The sequence below is a fragment of the Oncorhynchus gorbuscha genome, linkage group LG19, assembly GCF_021184085.1.
Source record: "Oncorhynchus gorbuscha isolate QuinsamMale2020 ecotype Even-year linkage group LG19, OgorEven_v1.0, whole genome shotgun sequence".
Taxonomy (NCBI): Eukaryota; Metazoa; Chordata; class Actinopteri; order Salmoniformes; family Salmonidae; genus Oncorhynchus; species Oncorhynchus gorbuscha.
In genome coordinates, this window is record NC_060191.1 from 48142568 (window position 1) to 48164416 (window position 21849).

Here is a 21849-nt window from a genome sequence, read left to right on the forward strand (position 1 = left end):
GTTTAAAGTGGCTAGTGATATATTTACATCATTTCCCATCAATTCCCATTATTAAAGTGGCTGGAGTTGGGTCAATGTCAATGACAGTGTGTTGGCAGCAGCCACTCAATGTTAGTGGTGGCTGTTTAACAGTCTGATGGCCTTGAGATAGAAGCTGTTTTTCAGTCTCTCGGTCCCAGCTTTGATGCACCTGTACTGACCTCGCCTTCTGGATGATAGCGGGGTGAACAGGCAGTGGTTCGGGTGGTTGATGTCCTTGATGATCTTTATGGCCTTCCTGTAACATTGGGTGGTGTAGGTGTCCTGGAGGGCAGGTAGTTTGCCCCCGGTGATGCGTTGTGCAGTCCTCACTACCCTCTGGAGAGCCTTACGGTTGAGGGCGGAGCAGTTGCCGTACCAGGCGGTGATACAGCCCGCCAGGATGCTCTCGATTGTGCATCTGTAGAAGTTTGTGAGTGCTTTTGGTGACAAGCCGAATTTCTTCAGCCTCCTGAGGTTGAAGAGGCGCTGCTGCCCCTTCTTCACGACGCTGTCAGTGTGAGTGGACCAATTCAGTTTGTCTGTGATGTGTATGCCGAGGAACTTAAAACTAGCTACCCTCTCCACTACTGTTCCATCGATGTGGATAGGGGTGTTCCCTCTGCTGTTTCCTGAAGTCCACAATCATCTCCTTAGTTTTGTTGACGTTGAGTGTGAGGTTATTTTCCTGACACCACACTCCGAGGGCCCTCACCTCCTCCCTGTAGGCCGTCTCGTCGTTGTTGGTAATCAAGCCTACCACTGTTGTGTCGTCCGCAAACTTGATGATTGAGTTGGAGGCGTGCGTGGCCACGCAGTCGTGGGTGAACAGGGAGTACAGGAGAGGGCTCAGAACACACCCTTGTGGGGCCCCCGTGTTGAGGATCAGCGGGGAGGAGATGTTGTTGCCTACCCTCACCACCTGGGGGCGGCCCGTCAGGAAGTCCAGTACCCAGTTGCACAGGGCGGGGTCGAGACCCAGGGTCTCGAGCTTGATGATGAGCTTGGAGGGCACTATGGTGTTGAATGCCGAGCTGTAGTCGATGAACAGCATTCTCACATAGGTATTCCTCTTGTCCAGGTGGGTTAGGGCAGTGTGCAGTGTGGTTGAGATTGCATCGTCTGTGGACCTATTTGGGCGGTAAGCAAATTGGAGTGGGTCTAGGGTGTCAGGTAGGGTGGAGGTGATATGGTCCTTGACTAGTCTCTCAAAGCACTTCATGATGACGGAAGTGAGTGCTACGGGGCGGTAGTCGTTTAGCTCAGTTACCTTAGCTTTCTTGGGAACAGGAACAATGGTGGCCCTCTTGAAGCATGTGGGAACAGCAGACTGGTATAGGGATTGATTGAATATGTCCGTAAACACACCGGCCAGCTGGTGTGTTTAAATGTCAGGAATTGTGAAAAACTGAGTTTAAATGTATTTGTGTCTGTAAACAGTTGTTGGAAACATTACTTGTGTCATGCACAAAGTAGATGTCCTAACCGACTTGCCAAAACTATAGTTTGTTGGAGTGGTTGAAAAACGAGTTTAATTGTCTCCAACCTATGTGTATGTAAACTTCCGACTTCAACAGTAGTTTTGCGAGCCAATGCTAACTAGCTAAGTAGAAAATGGCTTAATTGCCAGAATCTCACAGTATCCCTTAAAACTAGTCCTAGACTAAATGTTTCTCCATTTAAAGTGCTTCTTAGTCAAAGATTAGGCTTAATCTGTGTCTGGGATACTTTTCCATCGAGCCTGCAGTCCCCATAACTGTACACTAAAAGATTACATATTGTATAGGCCCTAGTCTGTTAACAATGATATAACTCAGAGATGCCCAGAAGACCTCTGAGATGTTACATTGGGGTTAAATGCTGTAGCCTACCTGAAAGGTACATTCATACTATGAATGACACAGACTATGAAAGATACAATAAGGATATGATGTAACGCATGGATGGCACTGGCAAGCGTCAACCACACACAGATTAATCATGCAAGCCACATGTCATGAACCTGTGAAAGCTAGGCATGACACATTTACAATTCCAAATAACATAGATTTAAAAAACACAGGAAATGCGATTGTGACTCATAACACACATTCAACTACACTGAGTGTACAAAACATGGACAAGAGATGTTGCTCTTTCCATATGACCAGGTGAATCCAGGTGAAGCTATGATCCCCTTTTGATGTCACCTGTTAAATCCACTTCAATCAGTGTAGATGGTTAAAGAAGGATTTTTAAGCCTCGGGACAATTGAGATATGGATGTGCAAGACAAAATATTTAAGTGCCTTTGAACCGTAGGTGCCAGGTGCACCAGTTTGAGTGTGTCAAGAACTGCAACGCTGCTGGGTTTTTCATTGCTCAACAGTTTCCCATGTTTATCAAGAATGTTCCACCATCCAAAGGACATCCAGCCAACATGGCACAACTGTGGGAAGCATTGGAGTCAACATGGGCCAGCATCCCTGTGGAATGATTTCGACACCTTGTAGAGACCATGCTCTGACAAATTGAGGCTGTCTGAGGGCGAAAGGGGGTGCAACTCAATATTAGGAAGGTGTTCCTGATATTTTATAACCTCAGTGTATACCACGCCCCAAACTCAAACACGTTTCTATTCTTCCCAGGTGCAGATTTCCTCATAGGTACATCATCATGTCTACAGAATCTCCCAGCTTCACGTGTACTCACAGTGCCAACAAGTCCCTGACAACGACACCAGCCCCTCAGATATCCTCCCTACGTACCTGTGAGCCTCCTGGGTCCTCCCTCCAGCAGATGGTGCACTCACAGGTACCAGAATCCACTGAAAACTGTTTATTTTACAGTTTCACCTAGAAATACACTCCCTCCATTTTGATTCAGCCCAAAGCCATGCATGCTTTACCCATCTCATCTCCTTTCCTGCACCTGCATTAGGCTGCTGTTCCTCCAGAGGTAATTCCAGAATCCACATTGTGATCTTAGTGCATAAGCCCATAGCTGTTTGAATAACCAGACCTCGGTTCAAGTAGTATTTTTTGGTTCCATTGGTTGCTTTTCATTGGTAATTTTCATTGTGGCAGATAAAGTATTTGAAAAAAAGTGAATACTATTTGAACCCAGGTCTGCTTGCAACATGGAGATTGTTTTTAAGTGAATCTAAAAGGATTTATAAACTGGGTGGTTTGAGCCCTGAATGCTGATTGGCTGACAGCCGTGGTATATCAGACCGTATACCACTGGTAACATTGGTTACCAGTTTATAATAGCAGTAAGACACCTCGGGGTTTATAATATATGGACAATATACCACAGGCTAAGGGCTGCATCCATGCACTCCACGTTGCATTGTGCCTAAGAACAGCCCTTAGCCGTGGTATATTGGCCATATACCACACATCCTCGGGCCTTATTGCTTAAGTCAACTATCTACTTATCACACACACAAGACCTTTTCAAGGACAAGATGCCCTGGAGGAAATGTGTTAAGTTTTATCCTGACATTAATCACATTCCTTTTCTTTTGGACTAATGAATTACCCACCCCTGGAGCAGCAATGTGCCAGTAAATACTGGAGATCTCTATCTATAAGGAGATGTAAATACCCCCCCCCCCCCCCGCCAAAACAGGCATGATGTGTTTAAACCCAAATTATGTCTGCATCCCAAATAGCGCCCTATAGGATGTCATTTGGGATTCAGGCAATGCCAGGAGATAATATGTATGTGTTTCTTGGCTATTTCCTTGCATTGTTTCATGATTACAGATGCCAGCCAGGAGATTCTGGATGTTGCTAAATAACCAGCTAACAATTTGTATATTAATCTCTCCTCAGTGTGATGACAGCAGTTCTGTGTCATTTACCACTGCCCAGCGCGCGAGAAAGAAAGCGCCACCTACAGACAGAGAAATGCCGCTGCAGAGACCTGCAGGAGGCACAGCATTGATGGAGCCATGGTAACACAGAGTCAAAGGTCAAACTTAGGGTCAGTGTCAGCTGACCGCTTCCACCCCTACCGTCGTCAGTTCAGCAACGGTGGGGTTGCCACGGGTTGGCTGGCCCCTGGTCCCCCTGGTCCCCCTGGTCCCCCGGGGTCTCATCCCTTCATCAGTCGTGGAGAGGTGGAGTCTCCAGATGGCTTCACAGACACATCACCCAGTGAGGAACAGACATGCTGGGATAGATACAACGGGAGTTTCCAGGCTTCCAGACAGATGGTATGATACAGTGATATTCATACTCTAAATGGCTATTCATTCATGGTACACGCTAACAGCTGAACTGTAGTACCCAAATGTACATGGCCATTGAGGAGAGCCCCACCCGTAAGCAGTTCCCCATAGACAGATCTCTCAATCATACCTACAGCTCCTATCCACACACACGTACACGCGCACGCACACGTCACAGGAAAGCCATAAAGATCATCAAGGACAACAACCACCCGAGCCACTGCCTGTTCACCCCGCTATATCATCCAGAAGGCGAGGTCAGTACAGGTGCATCAAAGCTGGGACCGAGAGACTGAAAAACAGCTTCTATCTCAAGGCCATCAGACTGTTAAACAGCCACCACTAACATTGAGTGGCTGCTGCCAAGACACTGACTCAACTCCAGCCACTTTAATAATGGGAATTGATGTAAAATATATCACTAGCCACTTTAAACAATGCTACTTAATATAATGTTTACATACCTTACATTATTTATCTCATATGTATACGTATATACTGTACTCTATATCATCTACTGCATCTTTATGTAATACATGTATCACTAGCCACTTTAAACTATGCCACTTTGTTTACATACTCATCTCATATGTATATACTGCACTCGATACCATCTACTGCATCTTGCCTATGCCGCTCTGTACCATCACTCATTCATATATCTTTATGTACATATTATTTATCCCTTTACACTTGTGTGTATAAGGTAGTAGTTTTGGAATTGTTAGCTAGATTACTCGTTGGTTATTACTGCATTGTCGGAACTAGACGCACAAGCATTTCGCTACACTCGCATTAATAACATCTGCTAACCATGTGTATGTGACAAATACAATTTGTTTGATTTGATTTGATCACAATGCTGCCAATGAGTTTCCTCAGATTTCATTACTTGTATAATGCATTTATATTCATTCATTCCCTTCATTCAACACAGCAGGGCTCCCAGCACTCTTACCCAGAACCACTGGCTGCACCCAAGGAACCTTCCTGCTTCCTGTCCCAAGGCCATGCCTCCAACAGCCCCCTAGCCCCACTGCAGCAGGTGAGTGGGCAGGACCAAAGTACAGGGGGAGGGGTTAACTTAAGGGGGAGGTTCTTAGAGGAGTTTAACTCAATAGGGTGGTTTAGGTGGGCTATAGAGCGCAATAGTAATGTCTTTTTGTAGGCACTAAGGGAGGGCATTTTGTAGGGTTTTTTGATAAACACAGAAAATAAGGTCTATGGTAACACGGGTTTAGGAGATCTTATGGTATATGTTTTGTTCTATGAGATAATCTTAATCTGCTAACGTTACAAATATTGAATTTTGATGCATTTATGTGTATGGAGGGGGTGTAAGGTGTGAGGTGTATCAAACAAGCACACAAAGCACTTAAATGCTTCATAATTCATAAATGTCAGATTAACTGACTAATATTCTCTCAAAGAACAAAACTCATTTAACAGTATAGGCTTGGCAGAACACAGCTGTGCGGTTTGGAAAGACCTCACTGTGTACTCACTTTGTGACTAAAGTAATACAAGTTCTGCTGTAACAATGTGTGTATGTATGTGTTTGTGTTCTCTCTAGTTCTCACCAGGTGTGTATTCTACCAGTGGAAAATCCAAAAGTTCTCACTACTCTCTCCAGTGCCTCTCCACTCCAACCCATCAGGACAGTAGCATGCAGTCCCTCTTCCCCAAACCCATCTACTCATACAGGTGAACACGCTACTTCGATACTCCATACATGTGCATAATCACAATCTATTACCAATCCGTACAATTAGGTTTTGAATTTGGTGTAACATTAATTATATATTAAAGACCTTATTTAATCAAGACTGTATTCAATCAAGACCTTATTCAATCAAGACCTTATTCAATCAAGACCTTATTCTGTCATGTATTGTCATATTATGTCTTATTCCTGTTCTTTCTCTTCACTCAGTCTCCCTCTGCTGGTCGTATTAGGTTACCTTCTCTTCCTTCCTATCCTTGTTACACCTGACGTCTCTAGACAGTTCGTTGTCGAGGTTGACGCGTCAGAGGTGGGCGTGGGAGCCATTCTCTCTCAGCGCTCCCTCTCTGACGACAAGGTCCATCCTTGCGCGTATTTTTCTCATCGCCTTTCGCCGTCGGAACGTAACTATGATGTGGGAAACCGCGAACTGCTCGCCATCCGATTAGCCCTAGGCGAATGGTGACAGTGGTTGGAGGGGGCGACCGATCCGTTTGTCGTTTGGACTGACCATAGGAACCTTGAGTACATCCGTTCTGCCAAACGACTTAATGCGCGTCAGGCTTGTTGGGCGCTGTTTTTCGCTCGTTTCGAGTTCGTTATTTCTTATCGTCCGGGCTCTAAGAACACCAAGCCTGATGCTTTATCTCGTCTCTTCAGTTCGTCAGTAGTCTCCACCGACCCCGAGGGGGATTCTCCCTGAGGGGCGTGTTGTCGGGTTGACCGTCTGGGGAATTGAGAGGCAGGTAAAGCAAGCACTCACTCACACTCCGTCACCGCGCGCTTGTCCTAGGAACCTTCTTTTCATTCCCGTTCCTACTCGTCTGGCCGTTCTTCAGTGGGCTCACTCTGCCAAGTTAGCCGGCCACCCCGGCGTTCGGGGTACGCTTGCTTCCATTCGCCAGCGTTTTTGGTGGCCCACTCGTGATCGTGACATGCGTCGTTTCGTGGCTGCTTGTTCGGTCTGCGCGCAGACTAAGTCCGGTAACTCCCCTCCTGTCGGCCGTCTCAGACCGCTTCCCATTCCCTCTCTACCGTGCTCTCACATCGCCTTAGATTTTATCACCGGACTGCCTTCATCAGCGGGGAAGACTGTTATTCTTACGGTTGTCGATAGGTTCTCTAAGGCGGCTCATTTTATTCCCCTCGCTAAGCTTCCTTCTGCTAAAGAAACGGCACAAATCATCATCGAGAATGTTTTCAGAATTCATGGCATTCCGTCAGACGTCGTTTCGGACAGGGGTCCGCAATTCACGTCTCAATTTTGGAGGGAGTTTTGCCGTTTGATTGGGGCTTCCGTCAGTCTCTCTTCCGGTTTTCACCCCCAGTCTACGGTCAAGCAGAACGGGCCAATCAGACTATTGGTCGCATCTTACGCAGTCTTTCTTTTCGTAACCCTGCGTCTTGGTCAGAACAGCTCCCCTGGGCAGAATACGCCCACAACTCGCTTCCTTCATCTGCGACAGGGCTCCTTTTCAGAGTAGCCTCGGGTACCAGCCTCTGCTGTTCTCGTCTCAGCTCGCCGAGTCCAGCGTCCCCTCCGCTCAGGCTTTTGTCCAACGTTGTGAGCGCACCTGGAAGAGGGTCAGGTCTGCACTTTGCCGTTATAGGGCGCAGACTGTGAGAGCCGCTAATAAGCGTAGAACTAAGAGTCCTAGATATTGTCGCGGTCAGAGAGTATGGCTCTCCACTCAAAACCTTCCCCTTAAGACAGCTTCTCACAAGTTGACCCCGCGTTTCATTGGTCCGTTCCGTATTTCTCAGATCATTAATCCTGTCGCAGTGCGACTTCTTCTCCCGCGATATCTTCGTCGTGTCCACCCGGTCTTCCATGTCTCCTGTGTTAAGCCCGTTCTTCGCGCCCCCGCTCCCCCCCCCCCATCCTTGTCGAGGACGCACCTATCCACAGGGTCCGTAAGATTTTGGACATGCGTTCTCGGGGCCGTGGTCATCAGTACTTAGTGGATTGGGAGGGGTACGGTCCTGAGGAAAGGAGTTGGGTTCCCTCTCGGGACGTGCTGGACCGTTCGCTGATCAATGATTTCCTCCGTTGCCGCCAGGTTTCCTCCTCGAGTGCGCCAGGAGGCGCTCGGTGAGTGGGGTGGTACTGTCATGTATTGTCATATTATGTCTTGTTCCTGTTCTTTCTCTTCACTCAGTCTCCCTCTGCTGGTCGTATTAGGTTACCTTCTCTTCCTTTCCTTCCCCCAGCTGTCCCTCATCTTCTCTAACTACCTCGTTCACCCTTTTCCCACCTGTTCCCTTTTCCCTCTGATTAGGTCTCAATTTCTCTCTCTGTTCCTGCTTCTGTCTTTGTCAGATTCTCGTTTGAGTTTCTCATGCCGGAACCAAACTATCGTCTTGTTTGCTTCACCCTTGTCCCGTCCTGTCGGAATCTACCTGTTCATCTGATGCTACGTGTGATCAGGTACCTCTGTCCTCTACGACCCGCGCCTACCCAGAGAGACCAGCAGTCTGTCGCCGCTCACCCAGCTATTCTCCTCGGCTGCTAAGAAGGGGACTCTAACCCAGCTATTCTCCTCTGCTGCTAAGAAGGGGACTCTTCTGTAATATTCAGAGGGACTTTATTATTCTTTTGTCGCCCTCTCTGCGGGTTGTCTATTTTGCCATTTTTATACATCTGAAGAGGATCTATGTCTTCCCTGTGTTTTGACATTAAAAGACTCTGTATCTGTTAAACCGCTTTTGGGTCCTCACTCACGTGCATAACATATTCAATCAAGACCTTATTCAATCAAGACCTTATTCAATCAAGACCTTATTCAATCAATACCTTATTCAATCAAGACCCTATTCAATCAAGACTGTATTCAATCAATACCTTATTTAATCAAGACCTTTTTCAATCAAGACCATATTTAATCAAGACCTTATTCAGTCAAGACCTTATTCAATCAAGACCTTATTCAATCAAGACCTTATTCAATCAAACCCATTTCTCAATATTGATTACTCTTCTTTCTCTGCCTGTTTGAAGTCATGTTTACAAGGCGAAACAAAAATAATTTGAACTGTAAGCATGTCAGTTCTTTAATAACCCCTAAAACCAGTTTACCAGTTCAGATTGAAAGGGAACCAAAGTATATACTGTATATTTGGTGTATGGAGGGGATGTAAGGTGTGAGGTGTGAGGTGGATGGAGGGGGTGTAAGGTGTGAGGTGGATGGAGGGGGTGTAAGCTGTGAGGTGGATGGAGGGGGTGTAAGGTGTGAGTTGTGAGGTGTGAGGTGTGAGATGGATGGAGTGTATGTGAGGTGGATAGAGGCTGTGTGTGGTGTGAGGTGTGTGATGGATGGAGTGTGTGTGAGGTGGATAGAGGCTGTGTGAGGTTTGAGGTGTGAGGTGTGAGATGGATGGAGTGTGTGTGAGGTGGCTAGAGGCTGTGTGAGGTGTGAGGTGGATGGGGGTGTGAGGTGTGCAGCGTGTGCGGCGTGAGGTGTGAGTTGGATGGGGGGGGTGCGGTGTGAGGCGTGAGGTGGATGGGGGCTGTGTGAGGTGTGAGGTGTGAGGTGTGAGGTGTGAGGTGTGAGGTGGATGGGGGTGTGAGGTGGAGGTGTGAGGTGTGAGGTGTGAGGTGTGAGGTGTGAGGTGTGAGGTGTGAGGTGTGAGGTGTGAGGTGGATGGGGGGTGTGGTGTGAGGCGTGAGGTGGATGGGTGCTGTGTGAGGTGAGAGGTGTGAGGTGGATGGGGGTGTGCGGTGTGAGGTGTGAGGTGGATTGGGTGAATGGGAGGTGTGAGGTGGATGTAGGGGTGTGAGGTGTGAGTTGGATGGGGGGTGTGAGGTATGAGGTGGATGGGGGCTGTGTGAGGTGTGAGGTTGATGAGATGTGCGTGTGAGATGTGAGGTGGATGGTGTGTGTGTGAGTTGGATGAGGTGTGTGAGGTGTGAGGTGTGAGGTGGATGGGGGTGTGTGCGGTGTGAGATGGATGGGGTATGTGTGAGGTGTGCGGTGGATGGAGGGGTGTGAGGTGTGAGTTGGATGGAGGGGTGTGAGGTGTGAGTTGGATGGAGGGGTGTGAGGTGTGAGTTGGATGGGGGGGGGGTGCGGTGTGAGGTGTGAGGTGGATAAGGGGTGTGTGAGGTATGAGGTGTGTGTACACACAGGTAAAACCCTTTTTGGTTCCAGGTAGAACTCTTTCTACAGAAGGTTCTACATGGAACCCAAAAGGGCTCTCCTATGGGGACAGTCAATGAACCCTTTTGGAACCCTACTGTATATGTAATGAATAAACAACACTGTGATGTTAAATAATATAAATAATATAATATATGTTATCATATGCAATAATAATATAATATGGACTACAACTGATTACAATGTTTGTCTTCAATCTGTAGCATTCTGATCTTCATGGCTCTGAGGAACAGTAAGACAGGGAGTCTCCCGGTTAGTGAGATCTACAGGTTCATGACTGAACACTTCCCCTACTTCAAGGTACAGCAGGAGGACATTACGGCTTCTCACTGACCCAACAGTCATCTCTGTGTCTTCATCACTCTTTCATCATTTTCATGTATTTTATCTGTGAAATGTCACAGGCAGAGTTGTTATAACCATTGCTATACATCCTTGTATGAACTTTGCATCACCTAACTTTCCAAAACGAATGAATACAAGTACACACACGTGACATGCATTGGGCTTAACCACACTTGAAAAGTAAATTCCTTGTATTTACATGTGGTTTGAAAGACTCAATCACTGAGAGATCAACGCCTGCTGATCTTCAATCCTCTCATATCTGGCGATAAGCCCTTTATAGGAGGACATGGAGAGGGAGAGAGAGAGAAACCATATGTTTTCTTTAGAGGCTCCATAGATGAATGATGAATGATACTATAATAGTGTATATAGATCCAACTGTGTGCCAAAGCAGAAGCAGCCTTTGCCGTAGACTAGCCTCGTCCCCAGCCATTTGTTAGGCATCATCAACCCCTACCTATTCTATAGAGAATTCAGGCGTGGCCTCTAGGACCTAGTAAAAAATAGTGCACTAGGGAACAGGGTGCTATTTGGGACTCAGACTGTGTTTATCGAGGCTAGCCGTGGGCCACCCCGGCTGATACCCGTTAGGGTTGATCAGTGTCTTCCCATCCATCAAGATGCTTATAGACCCATGAAGTGGTTGGCTGTTTGTTGGCTGTCAGTCTGGCTGGCTATCTGGCCTGCTGTATGTCTGTCTGGCTGTCTGTCTGTCTGTCTGTCTGTCTGTCTGTCTGTCTGTCTGTCTGTCTGTCTGTCTGTCTGTCTGTCTGTCTGTCTGTCTGTCTGTCTGTCTGTCTGTCTGTCTGTCTGTCTGTCTGTCTGTCTGTCTGGTTGGCTGGCAGGCTGGCTGGCTGGCTGGCTGACTGGCTGGCTGGCTATCTGGCTGGCTCTCTGTATGTCTGGCTGTCTGTCTGGCGTAGGAAGAGGAGGAATGTACAACGTAGCACTGCAGCAGCTTTGGCTCCTCTTCAGCCGAACATACTGTAGAACCTATGACTGAGAGACTGCCTCTGGGGTGTGCGTGTGTGTGTGCAATGTGGCCCTACCCCTGCTTTGGTTCCACTTGACTTTTGACTTGATTTTTAATTACTTTTAACCCCTATTTCGGTAAAAAGCTGAGGGTTGGGGCTGGACATGTCATGTTTTGTCTTAGATTGTCTTGTCATTTTGCTTTTCCCTCTGTTCATTTTCCCCCTGCTGGTCTTTTTAGGTTCGTTCCCCTTTTTCTCTCTCCCTTCCTCTCTCTCTTCTCTCTATCGTTCCGTTCCTGCTCCCAGCTGTTCCTATTCCCCTAATCAATCATTTAGTCTTCCCACACCTGTTCCCGATCCTTTTCCCTGATTAGAGTCCCTATTTCTCTCCTTGTTTTCCGTTCCTGCCCTGTCGGATCCTTGTCTATTGTTCACCGTGCTGTGTCTATGTATCGCCCTGTCGTGTCGTGTTTCCCTCAGATGCTGCGTGGTGAGCAGGTGTCTGAGTCTGCTACGTTCAAGTGCCTTCCCGAGGCAACCTGCAGTTCTTGATCAAGTCTCCAGTCTGTTCTCGTCATTACGAGTAGAATTATGCCTTTTGATTGTAAAGTTACTTTACTGGATTAAAAACTCTGTTTTCGCCAAGTCGCTTTTGGGTCCTCATTCACCTGCATAACAGAAGGATCCGACCAAGGAATGGACCCAGCGACTACAGATGCTCGTAACACTGCCGTCGAGATCCAAGGAGCCATGCTCGGCAGACACGAGCAGGAATTGTCTGCTGCTCGCCATGCCGTGGAGAACCTGGCCGCTCAGGTTTCCGACCTCTCTGGACAGTTCCAGAGTCTTCGTCTCGTGCCACCTGTTACTTCCTGGCCTGCCGAGCCTCCGGAACCTAGGGTTAATAACCCACCTTGCTACTCCGGGCAGCCCACGGAGTGCCGCTCCTTTCTCACCCAGTGTGATATTGTGTTCTCTCTCCAACCCAACACATACTCTAGCGAGAGAGCTCGGGTTGCTTACGTCATTTCACTCCTTACTGGCCGGGCTCGAGAGTGGGGCACAGCTATCTGGGAGGCAAGGGCTGATTGTTCTAACAATTACCAGAACTTTAAAGAGGAGATGATTCGGGTTTTTGACCGTTCAGTTTTTGGTAGGGAGGCTTCTAGGGCCCTGGCTTCCCTATGCCAAGGTGATCGATCCATAACGGATTACTCTATAGAGTTTCGCACTCTTGCTGCCTCTAGTGACTGGAACGAGCCGGCGCTGCTCGCTCGTTTTCTGGAGGGACTCCACGCAGTGGTCAAAGATGAGATTCTCTCTCGGGAGGTTCCTTCCAGTGTGGACTCTTTGATTGCTCTCGCCATCCGCATAGAACGACGGGTAGATCTTCGTCACCAAGCTCGTGGAAGAGAGCTCGCGTCAACGGTGTTTCCCTGCTCCGCATCGCAACCATCTCCATCGCAACCATCTCCAGAGACTGAGCCCATGCAGCTGGGAGGTATTCGCATCTCGACCAAGGAGAGGGAACGGAGGATCACCAACCGCCTGTGCCTCTATTGCGGATTTGATGGACATTTTGTCAATTCATGTCCAGTAAAAGGCCAGAGCTCATCAGTAAGCGGAGGGCTACTGGTGAGCGCTACTACTCAGGTCTCTTCATCTAGATCCTGTACTACTATGTCGGTCCATCTACGCTGGACCGGTTCGGGTGCTACATGCAGTGCCTTGATTGACTCTGGGGCTGAGGGTTGTTTCATGGACGAAGCATGGGCTCGGAAACATGACATTCCTTTCAGACAGTTAGACAAGCCTACGCCCATGTTTGCCTTAGATGGTAGTCATCTTCCCAGTATCAGATTTGAGACACTACCTTTAACTCTCACAGTATCTGGTAACCACAGTGAGACTATTTCTTTTTTGATTTTTGTTCACCTTTTACACCTGTTGTTTTGGGTCATCCCTGGCTAGTATGTCATAATCCTTCTATTAATTGGTCTAGTAATTCTATCCTATCCTGGAACGTTTCTTGTCATGTGAAGTGTTTAATGTCTGCCATCCCTCCCATTTCTTCTGTCCCCACTTCTCAGGAGGAACCTGGCGATTTGACAGGAGTGCCGGAGGAATATCATGATCTGCGCACGGTCTTCAGTCGGTCCCGAGCCAACTCCCTTCCTCCTCACCGGTCGTATGATTGTAGTATTGATCTCCTTCCGGGGACCACTCCTCCTCGGGGTAGACTATACTCTCTGTCGGCTCCCGAACGTAAGGCTCTCGAGGATTATTTATCTGTGTCTCTTGACGCCGGTACCATAGTGCCTTCTTCCTCTCCGGCCGGGGCGGGGTTCTTTTTGTTAAGAAGAAGGACGGTACTCTGCGCCCTGCGTGATTATCGAGGGCTGAATGACATAACGGTTAAGAATCGTTATCCGCTTCCCCCTTATGTCATCAGCCTTCGAGATTCTGCAGGGAGCCAGGTGCTTTACTAAGTTGGACCTTCGTAACGCTTACCATCTCGTGCGCATCAGAGAGGGGGACTTCTCCGTTAGGGCATTTTGAGTACCGGGTTCTGCCGTTTGGTCTCGCCAATGCGCCAGCTGTTTTTCAGGCATTAGTTAATGATGTTCTGAGAGACATGCTGAACATCTTTGTTTTTGTCTATCTTGACGATATCCTGATTTTTTCACCGTCACTCGAGATTCATGTTCAGCAACGTGTTCTACAGCGCCTTTTAGAGAATTGTCTCTACGTGAAGGCTGAGAAGTGCTCTTTTCATGTCTCCTCCGTTACTTTTCTCGGTTCCGTTATTTCCGCTGAAGGCATTCAGATGGATTCCGCTAAGGTCCAAGCTGTCAGTGATTGGCCCGTTCCAAGGTCACGTGTCGAGTTGCAGCGCTTTTTAGGTTTCGCTAATTTCTATCGGCGTTTCATTCGTAATTTCGGTCAAGTTGCTGCCCCTCTCACAGCTCTTACTTCTGTCAAGACGTGTTTTAAGTGGTCCGGTTCCGCCCAGGAGCTTTTGATCTTCTAAAGGAACGTTTTACGTCCGCTCCTATCCTCGTTACTCCTGACGTCACTAGACAATTCATTGTCGAGGTTGACGCTTCAGAGGTAGGCGTGGGAGCCATTCTATCCCAGCGCTTCCAGTCTGACGATAAGGTTCATCCTTGCGCTTATTTTTCTCATCGCCTGTCGCCATCTGAACGCAACTATGATGTGGGTAACCGCGAACTGCTCGCCATCCGCTTAGCCCTAGGCGAATGGCGACAGTGGTTGGAGGGGGCACCGTTCCTTTTGTCGTTTGGACAGACCATAAGAACCTTGAGTACATCCGTTCTGCCAAACGACTTAATGCCCGTCAAGCTCGTTGGGCGTTGTTTTTCGCTCGTTTCGAGTTTGTGATTTCTTACCGTCCGGGTAGCAAAAACACCAAGCCTGATGCCTTATCCCGTCTGTTTAGTTCTTCTGTGGCTTCTACTGATCCCGAGGGGATTCTTCCTTATGGGCGTGTTGTCGGGTTGACAGTCTGGGGAATTGAAAGACAGGTTAAGCAAGCACTCACGCACACTGCGTCGCGCGCGCTTGTCCTAGTAACCTCCTTTTCGTTCCTGTTTCCACTCGTCTGGCTGTTCTTCAGTGGGCTCACTCTGCCAAGTTAGCTGGTCATCCCGGTGTTCGAGGCACTCTTGCGTCTATTCGCCAGCGCTTTTGGTGGCCGACTCAGGAGCGTGACACGCGCCGTTTCGTGGCTGCTTGTTCGGACTGCGCCAGACTAAGTCGGGTAACTCTCCTCCTGCCGGTCGTCTCAGACCGCTCCCCATTCCTTCTCGACCATGGTCTCACATCGCCCTAGACTTCATTACCGGTCTGCCTTTGTCTGCGGGGAAGACTGTGATTCTTACGGTTGTCGATAGGTTCTCTAAGGCGGCACATTTCATTCCCCTCGCTAAACTTCCTTCCGCTAAGGAGACGGCACAAATCATCATCGAGAATGTGTTCAGAATTCATGGCCTCCCGTTAGACGCCGTTTCAGACAGAGGCCCGCAATTCACGTCACAGTTTTGGAGGGAGTTCTGTCGTTTGATTGGTGCGTCCGTCAGTCTCTCTTCCGGGTTTCATCCCCAGTCTAACGGTCAAGCAGAGAGGGCCAATCAGACGATTGTCGCATACTACGCAGCCTTTCTTTCAGAAACCCTGCGTCTTGGGCAGAACAGCTCCCCTGGGCAGAATACGCTCACCTTTCCTTCGTCTGCTACCGGGTTATCTCCGTTTCAGAATAGTCTGGGTTACCAGCCTCCTCTGTTCTCATCCCAGCTTGCCGAGTCCAGCGTTCCTCCGCTCAAGCGTTTGTCCAACGTTGTGAGCGCACCTGGAGGAGGGTGAGGTCTGCACTTTGCCGTTACAGGGCACAGACTGAGAGCCGCCAATAAACGCAGGATTAAGAGTCCTAGGTATTGTTGCGGCCAGAGAGTGTGGCTTTCCACTCGCAACCTTCCTCTTACGACAGCTTCTCGTAAGTTGACTCCGCGGTTCATTGGTCTGTTCCGTGTCTCCCAGGTCGTCAATCCTGTCGCTGTGCGACTCTTCTTCCGCGACATCTTCGTCGCGTCCATCCTGTCTTCCATGTCTCCTGTGTCAAGCCCTTTCTTCGCACCCCGTTCGTCTTCCCTCCCCCTCCCGTCCTTGTCGAGAGCGCACCTATTTACAAGGTACGTAGGATCATGGACATGCGTTCTCGGGGACGGGGTCACCAATACTTAGTGGATTGGGAGGGTTACGGTCCTGAGGAGAGGAGTTGGGTTCCGTCTCGGGACGTGCTGGACCGTTCACTTATTGATGATTTCCTCCGTTGCCGCCAGGATTCCTCTCGAGTGCGCCAGGAGGCGCCGGTGAGTGGGGGTACTGTCATGTTTTGTCTTAGATTGTCTTGTCATTTTGCTTTTCCCTCTGTTCATTTTCCCCCTGCTGGTCTTTTTAGGTTCGTTCCCCTTTTTCTCTCTCCCTTCCTCTCTCTCTTCTCTCTATCGTTCCGTTCCTGCTCCCAGCTGTTCCTATTCCCCTAATCAATCATTTAGTCTTCCCACACCTGTTCCCGATCCTTTTCCCTGATTAGAGTCCCTATTTCTCTCCTTGTTTTCCGTTCCTGCCCTGTCGGATCCTTGTCTATTGTTCACCGTGCTGTGTCTATGTATCGCCCTGTCGTGTCGTGTTTCCCTCAGATGCTGCGTGGTGAGCAGGTGTCTGAGTCTGCTACGTTCAAGTGCCTTCCCGAGGCAACCTGCAGTTCTTGATCAAGTCTCCAGTCTGTTCTCGTCATTACGAGTAGAATTATGCCTTTTGATTGTAAAGTTACTTTACTGGATTAAAAACTCTGTTTTCGCCAAGTCGCTTTTGGGTCCTCATTCACCTGCATAACAGGACAGAGCTATGGATGCAGTGACTGACCATTCATGACATCACATTATATTTGTAAACTGTATATTGTGTATTTGCATTGAATGTTTACAAACAGTGGAGTAAAACAAGCGTATATGTTGGGTTCTGAACTAACTTCTAAGCTATATTCTTCAAGGATGAATGGGTAAATATCATTCATTGGAATGTCAAGAAATGGATGCATCAATCGCAATTAGCCCATTTAAGAAATTCATAAATATGTTAAATATACTTCAATGCAATACCTTGATTATTTGCATATACTACTGTATAGTTTGTGGCTATCAACATTGAACAATTAAAAATTGGAGGGGAAAAAAGTGTCCCATGGAAAATTAAAATACTGTTACTGTACATTTCTCCTCTCCTTCCTGTCTCTCAGACGGCTCCAGATGGATGGAAGAACTCAGTCCGCCACAATCTGTCTCTGAATAAGTGCTTTGAGAAGGTGGAGAATAAGATTGGCAACTCTTCCCGTAAGGGCTGCCTGTGGGCCCTCAACCCAGCCAAGATAGAGAAGATGCAGGAGGAGCTACACAAGTGGCGCCGCAAAGACCCCCTCACGGTCCGCAAGAGCATGGCCAGGCCAGGTAGGTGGTCTATACATCACAGACCAGGACTCCTCTTAGACCTGGCCCATGTTTTATTTGCACTTCCTCAAAGTTCAGATGCCAGTGTTTTAATGGACTGTAAGCTTGGCAATCCTCAGGTCCGCCATGGCATAAATGACACCCTAAATAAGATGGTTCTATGTTACTCAGAACGATTCAAGTACAGCGTGTGTTGTTACAGACAGGGCATGTTACCTTGGAGACCGAGCAACACCAGTGTTCTGGTGATTCTATCCACTCAGCCTTTTTGGCAGCTGTTACCGGAGATAAATGTAAGGTCCTCTCAATTTACCCATCTCTCTCTCTCTCTCTCTCTCTCTCTCTCTCTCTCTCTCTCTCTCTCTCTCTCTCTCTCTCTCTCTCTCTCTCTCTCGCTCTGTTTTCTCAGAGGACCTGGATCGCCTGTTGGGGGAAAGACCAGGGAATCTGAAATCTTTACCTTTTTACCACCAGACCCCACTGGCAAGATCCACCACAAACTACAACCCTACTCCTTCCTCCTTCACTTCATCCCAGCCTCCAGAGCCCTGTCGTCCTCTCCAACGTCCCCTCTACCCCCACGTCCCCCTTCCACCCTGACAGTCAACCAGCACCCCCGCTACATGTCCCCCACCACCCCCAACCCCTTCTCCTTCTACTCCCCCTGCGGACAGCAGCCTCCATCAGGTATCCCTCCCAATGTGGGTACCTTGGGTTCCCCTTTGGCGGGGCAGACACCCTCCAACTGTAGCGCCACCATACAGGCAGAGTATAAATTTGGGCCCAGGAGCATGCAGGAGCTACAGCTAGAGGGAGATGCTAGTAGCGATATCGACATGCTCAACCCCAGCTTGACTGACTTGCAGCTCCACGGTGAGTGGGTGAGAGAGTGAGAGAGAGTGAGAGAGAGAGAGAGAGAGAGAGAGAGAGAGAGAGAGAGAGAGAGAGAGAGAGAGAGAGAGAACCATATTCAGAAATTATTTTTATACAATCTTCAACAAGATTTGCAACCCTGTTCACTCTCTTCTCAGGTTACTTGTGGGAGGAGCTGAGAGAGGACAGCCTGGCTCCTGATTCGCTGGTAGCAATCAGTCCCTCCTCGTCCCCCTCATCTTCCCAGCCAACACACTTCCTCCTGGGGTCAAGTCTGAGGAGCACCTGTCCTGTCAACCAGACATCAGAGTTGATCTCTGTCGGGCTGGGGAAGGAGGAGGAAGAAGATGAGGAGGAGATGAAGGGAGGATGTGGAGGTCCATCAGACCTACATATTAATGGACAGTACCACACAGCCTACACAGGTGTGGAGAGTTTAGCTGGTTACCTCACTTCCATGGGGAACACCCCCATACCTTTGCTTTGAAGCCCAGGAATAGACTGGGGTTGTGAAGGTCAAGACTTATCACAATGTAGCAATGAAACAGCGACAATATTGTGCACAGTTTGATCACAACCAAACATCATATTTTGCTTTGCTTTGAACCTGCAGAGCTTGTTGGTTCAATTAGTCTACAATTAGCCTGAATCAAATCTGTGAGCGAGTAGGGGTTCAGGTTTTATCACAATTGCGTTAACAATATGTTTTTATTCATGTCATTGACTGTGGCTGGGTCAAATTCAAAACTTGACATTCATGAGAATGAATGGATCCAAAAGCTCATGACACTGTTCAGTGAATACGAGTAGAGTGCAGTACCACCTAATTTAACACAAGATGGCAGCAGAGAGCTTTAGTGACTTATTTAATGGAACTTTAGAGTTGTTGATAGAAATACAGCGCTGGTGACATTTCTTCCTTATGCTACACTACAGAGAATCATATCTGTTTACACAACATATTTCTATGTTGAACATTTTGTGAAGTATCTTTCTCCTGAATAAGCCCCCTGGTGTGATATGTTCCCGCTTTTTCAATTAGCATTTTATTCAGTTTATGGTGACAAGAGATGATTCAAGCCATCTGGTTTTTAGCTCAAAGCTAATGAATGTAATTATAAAATTTGTCTTAGCATAATTTCTGATAAGAAACAGGGAACATACTCACTGTTAACTCAATTAATTTTCTTTCTAGAAATAGTTTTCAATGCTTTCTAGCTAAATTACCATTGAGGATGGAAGTCAATCTCAAGGCAGAGCCAGACAATTGTTCTCAGACCTCCCTCTAGTTCCTGTAAGTCCCATCTAATAATTTAGCTTCCATAAATATGAAAGTGAATAAGGTGACATCACCTTACCAGGAACAAGTTTTGAAAGTGTGTTTTAGTCATAGCATGTGTGAAAAGGCCCTTTTTCTGGTATGGAATAACTGAGTATATAGTAAACTGTCTTTGATTTATAGCTCTTGAACTGATTCATGATTTGATATTCTAGTCTAGGCAATTTGTTCTGCATCTATCTCATTTCTGTCCATCACAAATCCATCCAGACATTGTAAAACAACCTTTGATATAATTGGCTGTTCCCACATATTGTAGCTGGTGTCATTGTTTTACCATCTTGGGTATCAAGTGACAAAAGACCACAAGTCGCATTTCAAGACATCCCAAAAAAATCACATATATTTATTTCTCTGAGTGGCATTTCAACTGTCCAAACTTTACATCATTTTAATTTACAATAACCACATTTCTTATAAATACATCTGCAGATCTCTTGAGACTAAATATGAGCTGGATATCAAAATGAATATCTGGTTTTGAGTTCATATATGACTATCCTTCGCCTACTTTTAACTCGTCAAAGTGGCTACTTAAAAAAATACTTTAGAAGATAAAACTATGAGTATACGTAAATAAACACGACTAGGGTTGCAAAATTCCAGTAACTTTCCTAAAATTCCCAGTTTTTCCAAAAATCCATGTTGGAAAATTCCTGGAATCAGGCTAGAATAAGAAATCCAGGAATCCTCCAAAAGGGACTTCTGGAAAACCAGGGAATTTTGGAAAAGCTAGAATTTTCCAGCCCTAATACGACACATTCACATTAAAAGAGTACCTGTCCCATTCTACGATGTACTGTATGCTAATGGAATTCAACTGGTTTCTACTGGTATGGTGATCAACAAAGAACCTCATCAAACGGCAGGACTGTTCCTTTCAGGGACAACGAATCATTCAGAGCTAATAGCTATTTATTAGAAATTCAAGAAACTTTTTTTGACTTTCTTTAAGAGTAAAAAAAAGTAGCAGAACCCTAGTAGAAATATATAGGTTCTGCTTGCTTGACTAGAATACATGTTTTGATGATTGTGTGTCTGTGTCACTTGGTAATGCGACAGACAGCTGGTCTGTCTGTCTGTCTGTCTGTCTGTCTGTCTGTCTGTCTGTCTGTCTGTCTGTCTGTCTGTCTGTCTGTCTGTCTGTCTGTCTGTCTGTCTGTCTGTCTGTCTGTCTGTCTGTCTGTCTGTCTGTCTGTCTGTCTGTGTTGTTTAAATAGCTACAGTACCAGTCAAAAGTTGGGACACACCTAGTCCTTCAAGGGTTTTTCTTTATGTTTTACTATGTTCTACATTGTAGAATAATAGTGAAGACATCAATACTATGAAATAACACATATGGAATCATGTAGTAACCAAAATATATGATATATTTTAGATTCTTCAAAGTAGCCACCTTGCCTTGATGACAGCTTTGCACAGTCTTGGCATTCTCTCAACACGCTTCACCTGGAATACTTTTCCAACAGTCTTGAAGGACTTCCCACATATTCTGAGCACTTCTTGGCTGCTTTTCCTTCACTCTGCGGTCCAACTCATCCCAAACTATCTCAATTGGGTTGAGGTCGGGTGATTTTGGAGGCCAGGTCATCTGATGCAGCACTCCATCACTCCTCTTCTTGGTCAAATAGCCCTTACACGGCCTGGAGGTGTGTTGGGTCATTGTCCTGTTGAAAAACAAATGATAGTCCCACTAAGCGCAAACCAGATGGGATGGTGTATCGCTGCAGAATGCTGTGGTAGCCATGCTGGTTAAGTGTGCCTTGAATTCTAAATAAATCACTGACAGTATAACAGCAAAGCACGCCCACACCATCACACCTCCTCCTCCATGCTTCATGGTGGGAACCACACATGCGGAGATCATCCATTCACCTACTCTGCGTCTCATAAAGACACAGCAATTGGAACCAAAAATATATTTTTTTGACTAATCAGACCAAAGGGCAAATAATAATAATGGACTTGGTCTTTTACCAAATAGTGCTACCTTCTGTATACCACCCCTAACCTGTCACAACACAACTGATTGGCTCAAATGCATTAAGAAGGCAAGACATTCCAGAAATGAACTTTTAACAAGGCACACCTGTTATTGAAATGCATTCCAGGTGACTACCTCATGAAGCTGGTTGAGAGAATGCCAAGAATGTGCAAACCTGTCATACTGGCAACA

At 47.0% G+C, this 21849-nt stretch overlaps 1 protein-coding gene across 1 annotated transcript; it reads left to right on the top strand.

Moving 5' to 3' along the window:
* The first annotated feature begins 2555 nt into the window (after window positions 1–2555).
* foxn1 (forkhead box N1) lies at window positions 2556–20827 on the top strand. The gene is given in 9 exon segments (XM_046315641.1): window positions 2556–2810; window positions 3836–4218; window positions 5171–5278; window positions 5807–5937; window positions 10317–10413; window positions 17254–17461; window positions 17871–18058; window positions 18061–18334; window positions 18493–20827. Coding segments are annotated over 8 exon segments (1599 nt in total). The 5' UTR covers window positions 2556–2810; window positions 3836–3954; the 3' UTR covers window positions 18822–20827.
* Window positions 20828–21849: the final 1022 nt, after the last annotated feature.